The following is a 7960-nucleotide window of genomic DNA, read 5'->3' on the forward strand; positions in this document are numbered from 1 at the left end:
TTTAGTCTCAGTTTTTAATCGAACCGGGACTATTGTAGATTTGGGTCGACCGACCAAAGATGGTTTCTCTACCAATGCTCACCGAATAACAAATGTTAAACCAAAGCAACTATCTGGTTAGTGTGCCAATCAATAGATTCATGACGATGGCAGATCCACATCCCGTAACCTTGCACGATTGTTCTGGGCTCATTGGCGGATGATATGCTAAAATCCTATATAACTAGTAAATACTCTGCCGCGTTGCTATGGAAAATTATGTTACATAATATGTACAAATAAGATGTAGTAAGATTATCAAAACTAAAACAAATTGATACAATTTTGAGCCTAAAAAAATTGAGATTGCATGATTTTACGAGAGAAGAAATTAAGAAGAGATAATTTGAGCCATAGATCTATCATCCAAAGGTTAGAAATAATTAGGGTGATGTGGCTTAACGAGAGAAGAGATAAATAATATTAACTACACTTAGTGGGGATGAACTATATAAGTATATAGGGTTTGTTTTTAACTCTTTTTATTTATCTAAAATAAGTTCAGTTTTAGAGTGATCATTGCATCGGAGTTTCTAAAAGTAAAGAATAATTGTATTGAAAGTAGATAAAGTGAGAAATAGTTGTATTAGGATTTGACAAAGTATGGATATTATATTTTTAAAATTTTGTATTGATGTTTGTGAGATGGGTAATTAACTTATTTTGGGACGGATGAAGTATACTAATACTCTCTCCATCTATTTTGGATAGTCATATTTCCAAACCTAAAAATTTTCTTTTTGATAGGCATATTTCAATCCGACAACCTATCCTCTTAATGGCTTTCTCGGATTTAATGCATGTCTCTCCATTCTTCCACACAAGATTAGCTACATGGACATCGAGAAATGTAAATATTAATGAATCGATTGTTTACGAGGAATGACTAGTAGCATGTTTAAATGGATAATAAATAGAATTACTTATCCTTGGTCTATGTATCAAGATGAAATATAACTATCAAAAGTAGATGGAGGGAGTATATCCCTTAGGCTAAGGAATCAGCACTATGAGCAACTTGTACATGACATAATTTGAAAATAGAATTAACAACTGCACTGAAATTGCCATGCAAAGGTGTAAAAAACAAAAGCCAGTTTTTTCGAAGATACTCTCCCCGTCCAATAATATATGGGATTTTGGATGGATACGATACATCTTAGTTCAATAAATTTTGACATATATGATATATAATTTGTCCAGATTTATTGTATTAGTTAGAATGTGTCACATTCATCTAAAATTTTTTATATTATGGATGGAGAGAGTAAAACTTCACCCCACGGTACACTAGAGCGTGCGTAGAACTTGTAGCCACAGCATGGTCGTGTGTGCTGCATCGTGTGACGTGCCCGGTCTTGTCCATCGTACAAGCGGTACAACTATGAGGACTTTTGGAGCATCCGTGTCGGCCACTGTGTGGGCTCTCCTCTCTCTTTCTCTCTCACCCTCAGCGCCCTCCTATCCTCGAGGCGGCAATACCTCGTCAACTCCGTAGCCCCATGACGCGGCGCCTTTGCTCCCTACCCCCAAATCCGCCTATACGACTTGCACTCTTTCACCAGCAAAACACACCCCGTGAGAAGAACATTGACATGAAGGAAGAGAACAATTTATTTTTCTCCAAAACTTCTGTAGAAGAGCCCTTTCATTTGGAAATCTAGACTCTGTGCCTGCAGCTCCAATCGTTCTCATAACAAGTCATAGGGATCAATACAAGATGAGTATGGGTGTGTTCGAGGGAGAGAGGATGGGAAAGATACGCAAAACGAGTTAAGTTATTAGCTCATGATTAATTAAGTATTAACTATTTTAAACTTCAAAAATGAATTAATATAATTTTTAAAACAACTTTTCTATAGAAAATTTTTATAAAAAACACACCGTTTAGTAATTTGAAAAGCGTGCGCGCGGAAAACGAGTAACAATCTCCGCTGTCTCCAATGAACGAACGCAACCTATGTCTATATAGCTTAATGAAGGATTATTTATATAATTTAAACGAACAAAAAGGGTAAAAAGTTGCTCGCCCACGCAAACGGGGCGTCCAGGCCGGCCGGTAATTTCTTTTCTACGTACACGGCAAAAACCAAGACTCGTAGACTAGTACTCCTAAAAGAAAGGGAAAGAAAAAAAAATGCCAATAAACTAGGCTCGCCGGCGAGAAAAAATTACTACTGCTTCGCCGCCGGGATCCAGTAGACGGAGGTCAAGCAAGGATTAGTATTAGCTAGCTTGACGACCGGCCTCAGACAAAAAGGTTGAGCAGCACAGGATCCCTTTCGCCTCCGGTTGTGGTGCCGGACTCATCGGAGCTCATTGACGGCGTCCCCGGCCGCAGTGCTGGTTTCCTCTCCCCCACCGCCGGCGGAGAGCCGGGGCTGAGGCACAGGCCTAGGTCGCACGACGGGGCTTCAGGTACCTCGGCCTTCCTCACCCGCTTCGCAGTGGAGAAGGTAGACCAGCCGCCGTTGCGCTTGGCGGCGCCGTAGAGGTCCCCGCCAGCGCCGCCGCAGGCCCCGCCGAGCTCCGGCAGAGGGCCGATGGCGCCTCCACGCAGCACGGTCTCGACAGCGGCCTGGCAGAGGGGCCAGTTCCCCGTCCAGAGGAGGCCCACCGCGCCGTGCACCGGATTGATGGTTCGCCCCGCTGCTTCGTACAGCAGCGACTGGAACAACGCTGCGCGCAACCAACGACATATGGTCAGCTGCTTCGTACAGGAATATGTACGGTACACGTGCAGAGCCGTGATGGATTGTATTCTACATACCAGGTCGCTGCGCCTCGGGGACAGCGGAGATGAAGGAGAGGAGTCCGGCGCGGCCGAAGAACTTGGCGACGAAGACGGTGGCGTGGCCCTGCGCGTCGGCGGCGTCGATCCACTGCAGGCATGGCCGCAGCACGCAGCCGTCACTGCACCCCTTCCGCAGCACCCGGCAACCGTTGCAGCTCATGGTGATGATCACAACCAACCACCCTAGCCTCACTCAGCTTCTCCGTCTCATGCAACCTGATCGATCAGAGCTCAACTAGCTATACCGGAGCAGGGAGAGCGAGGGGGAGGGAACGGCGGATGAGAAGCCGGGGAGGGAGCTATATAGACAGGCAGAGGTAGAAGAACCCTGGGATCGGTGGAGAGTGACTCGGAGAGCAACTAACCGTGGTTAGAGGGACTATGGTTAACGGAGAGCATGGTGCGACGGGGAGTGAATGAGGAGGAAGTTCCAAGGTCCTGGGGCCTGGGGGTGGTGCGCGGGGGCGGCTCCGTGTCTCCGCGGCCGGTCGGGCTCCCGCGGGCCGTCGGATCGGATGAGTGGTGTTGGACGGCACGGCTCGGGGAATTTCTGGGTGGGCGTGCCGCGCCGCGCCGCGTCCGCACGTCGCGTGGTTGCCGCTTCTGTCCTACCCCTACCTCAACCCTGCTTTTCCGTGTGCTGGTGGGGATGGATGGGATGCATTCGTGGATTCGCGTGTCGGGCAGCAACCAAAACCGCCGCGCCGCGCCCCGCCCCGCCCAAGTGGGTCTGACTCAGCGTGCCTTGGACCCTTGTGCTGGTGGAGAACTGGAGCCCCACTACCTGCCCCCACAGCCCCACTCCCCTGCCCTGCGCCTACGGCTGAGGAATACTCCAGTTAGCAAGTCACATGATTTTTACTGGATTTGTGAAGAATGTTGAGAAACCAGTCTATTCTACTGATCAGCACACAAGCAAACCAAACACAGAGTTGTGGAACACAGAAAGTATGAGCGAGTGGAAGCTTTATTTCTTCTGGATTTGAGTACAAGCTACAAGAGAAGAAGTAGGAGACCGAAGATCGGTTGTCCTCGCCTTGGACCTTCTGGGCCCTATTTTTAGGCAGAGGAGGGTGGAGGCTTACGTCGTAAGCCTTGGACCTTCTGGCTTACGTCGTAAGCCGGCTTACGCCGTAAGCGGGCTTCCTCTGTAAGCTGGCTTCTCCTGTAAGCTGGCTTGCGCCGTAAGCTGGCTTCCAGCTTACAGCGTAAGCTTTCTTCTGTAGTAAGTTTCCCATTCATAATTTAATTCGTCTACAATAAGATAGATTTCATAACACTCCCCCTTAGACGAGTTTGAATTATGCGCATGCCTCATCAAAAACTCCTCCCAAAAACCCAGTGGGAAAAAATGGTAGGAGAAAAGAGTACATGGCACTTTGAATATTGTGTTGCACCTGTTGCCTCGTTAAAAACCTTGCGTGAGAAAAACCCAATGGGGAAAAAAACTCACCAAGGGAAAAAGAGTACAACAGTTGATCAAGTCTTCACGACTTGTTTGTGATTCTTCAGGATCACAATCATGGGCTATTCTTTGCTCCCCCTGATCCTTGCAATTCACTAAGTCGTCTCATGCCAATGCCACGAACACATCTGTGGAAACTTGAGGCTGGCAGAGACTTCGTAAATAAATCTGCGAGATTTTCACATGACTTAGTTTGCAGGACATTTATTTCCCCGCTCTTCTGGAGCTCGTGGGGATAAAAGAATTTGGGAACAATATGCTTTGTGAAATTGCTTTTCACATAGCCCATATGTATTTGTGCAACACAAGCAGCGTTATCCTCATAGATAATGGTGGGGGTGTTATCAATGTTTAGGCCACATGACTTCTGGATGTGACCGATCATCCGCCTAAGCCACACACATTCTCGTGTGGCCTCATATAGAGCAATTATTTCTGAGTGGTTGGTTGACGTTGCAACCAGGGTTTGCTTTACAGACCGCCAGGAAATGGCAGTATTACCACAAAGAAATATAAACCCAGTCTGGGATATGGCATTATGAGGATCAGACATATAGCCAGCATCCACATATCCCACCATGGATGGATCTTGGTTCTTCGGGAACCACAACCCAAGATCTTGAGTACCTCGAAGGTACCTGAGGATAGTTTTAACGCCAACCCAATGTCTTCTGGTTGGGGTTGCACTATATCTAGCCAATAGATTAAGTGCGAAAGCAATATCAGGTCTTGTGCAATAGGCTAGATACATTAGTGCTCCAATGGCGCTTAAGTAGGGAACTTCAGGTCCCAACATTTCCTCATCATCTTTCTTGGGTTTAAATGGGTCCTTATCCGCTTCCAGGGATCAGACCACCATGGGGGTTTTCAAAGGATGACATTTATCCATATTAAACTTACCAAGGACCCTCTTGGTATAGGTAGACTGGTACATGAACACTCCTTCAGGGAGGTGCTCGAGCTGCAGGCCCAAGCAGAACTTGGTTTTCCCCAAGTCCTTCATCTCAGGGATTTTATAAACACACAGGGACAATCATCATTGTTTAAGTAACCTCTCTTCAGGAGATAGTTACTTAATCGATTGAACCACATCCTTCCGGATTGTTTCAATCCATATAATGATCGCTGCAGGCGAACACTATACATGTTGCGATTTCCTTTCGGATTCGGAATCTTGAGTCCTTCAGGGACCCTCATATAAATTTCCGAATCTAGTGACCCATACAAGTATGCGGTCACTACATCCATCAACTGCATATCTAAGTTCATATTAGTTGCCATTGAGATCAAGTATCGGAACGTGATTCCACTCATCACAGGAGAGTAAGTTTCATCATAGTCAATACCGGGTCTCTGCATGGACCATTGTGCCACTAGCCTTGCTTTATACCTCACCACCTGGCCATTCCTCTTCCGGAGGAAGACCCATTTGCATCCTACAGGGATGATTCTTGGAGGTGTTGGGACTGCAGGCCCAAAAACCTCTCTTTTATAAAGCGACCGCATCTTTGCCTCTATTGCTGCTTTCCATTTGTCCCAATCTGAGCGCTTCTGGCACTCAATCATGGACTTTGGTTCTGGATCTGGATCCATTATGACAACAATCTTTGAGGCAAAGTGAATGTCGACGATAGTGGTCTTTCTATGATGTAACTCTCCTGTATCAGAACAATTAGTGGAAATCTCCTCATTTATTTCCTCCAGCTCATCGTGATTTCCCATAACGACCGAGTTGGAGTGTTCCGATCTTCCAGAGCCAAGGTACGCGCGTAAGGCACTGGGTTCTCCATCTTTAGGATGGTGTCCTTCTGGGACCATCTCAACTTCAGGTTGAGTTGCCTCTTCTGGGGCTTTCTCAACTTCAGGTTGAGCTTCTTCAACTGGAGGTCTCCCCATCTTCCTAGGATGGGGGGTAAGAGCAGAGTCAGTAACCTTCTGGGTTACCTCTACTCTTTCCGGCGCATTTACTGTAGGTATATGCGACCTTGTCACTCCCTTGTAATCAGTGAAGGCATCTGGCAACTTATTTACAATATTTTGCAAATTTATGATTCTCTGAACTTCTAGTTCAGCTTCACTAGTGCGTGGATCTAAGGACTGCATCCCAGTTGCATTCCATATTATATCTCGGCATTCTTCTGGATGCCTTTCTCCCCCTAATGCTGGGAAAATAGTCCTCATCAAAGATACAATCAGCGTACCGAGCCATATGAAGATCCCCAGTCATACGCTCAAGATACTTGATTATGGACAAAGTCTCATAACCAACGTATATCCCCAACTTCTGGTGGGGTCCCATAGAAGTACGCTGTGGTGGTGGGATTACGCAAATGGGAAATACTTGGTTCTTTTCCACGCACTAGTTGAAGGGGGGATGTACTATGATATGCAGTTGGCCTGAGTTGGATTAGTGTTGCTGCGTGCAACACAGCATGGCCCCAACAACTGGTTGGCAACCTACAATCCTGCAACAGTGGCTGTGCAATCAACTTGATCCTCTTGATCAAGGATTCAGCTAGGCCATTTTGAGTGTGGACATGTGGTACTGAATATTCTACCTTAATGCCCATGGCCATGGCTAAACAATAATCATCAAAAGCCTTCGACCTGAACTCACCAGCATTATCCATTCGAATGGATTGTACGCGGCTATCAGGGAAGCAAGCTTTTAGCTTGATGATTTGGGCAATTAGCTTTGAAAAGCATGGTTCCTTGTGGACAACAGGTCCACATGGTCCACCTGGTAGAAGCATCAATCAGTACCACGAAATACCTAACCGGGCCCGACAGGGGCTGGATAGGTCCACATATGTCACCTTGTATTCTTACCAGGAAAACAGGTGACTCATCCCTAATCTTCAGGAGGGATGGCCTAATGATCAACTTCCCTTTTGCACAAGCAGGGCAAATAAAATCTTCAGGATTAGGGAAGTCATTAGTTTCAACATTGTGGCCAGCAGAATTGCTGATGATTCTCCTCATCATACCCAACCCAGGATGACCCAGCCTGTCATACCAAACTCTAAATGACTCTGGGTTTCTAAATATGGTCTTCATCGCCACATATTCCTCAGTGGGTTTTATGTACGTGTAGTACAAACCCGATGGCAATGAAGGGAGCCTTTCCACCACTTGCTTTTGATATCCATCTATTTTTCTTATGAGCAGATATTCAGCATCTTGCTCAATCTCGGTTTCTATATGGAAACCGTTTGCACGGATATCTTTAAAGCTTAAGAGGGTACGCTTTGAATCAGGATCCAATAGAGCATCCTTTACAAAGATATGGGTACCCATAGGGAGAACTAGAGTAGCACTTCCGGTGCCTACTATATGAGCATTGCTTCCGGCAATGGTCATAATATTTCTAGTTTTCTTAGTTAAGGTGTGGAAATACATAGTTTCCCTTAAGATTGTGTTAGTGGTGGCATTGTCTACTAGACATATATCCTCTTCTGCCATGGGATTCCCATAAGGTCTGTTTATAGAACATAAACATAAATGAAATTAAACATGGAGTAAATTGATTCTATTAAGGGAAACATTACAAGGACTTCAGGCCCAGTAAAATACTAAGCTTGCTCTTCAGGAGCATTATTTATGACCAAAGTTCTACATGTGCTACTCATGCGGAACACTGCATATGACTGACATATAGGAGA

At 45.9% G+C, this 7960-nt stretch overlaps 1 protein-coding gene across 1 annotated transcript; it reads right to left on the reverse strand.

Moving 5' to 3' along the window:
- Nucleotides 1-2008: 2008 nt before the first annotated feature.
- Nucleotides 2009-3107, reverse strand: LOC4333227 (LOB domain-containing protein 37). The gene is made up of 2 exons (XM_015773867.3): nt 2810-3107; nt 2009-2718 (listed from the first exon to the last, which is right to left on the reverse strand). Exons 1-2 carry the CDS (start codon nt 2991-2993, stop codon nt 2288-2290), a joined length of 615 nt encoding a protein of 204 aa, XP_015629353.1. The 5' UTR covers nt 2994-3107; the 3' UTR covers nt 2009-2287.
- Nucleotides 3108-7960: the final 4853 nt, after the last annotated feature.

Source organism: Oryza sativa, chromosome 3, assembly GCF_034140825.1.
Source record: "Oryza sativa Japonica Group chromosome 3, ASM3414082v1".
Classification (NCBI taxonomy): domain Eukaryota; kingdom Viridiplantae; phylum Streptophyta; class Magnoliopsida; order Poales; family Poaceae; genus Oryza; species Oryza sativa.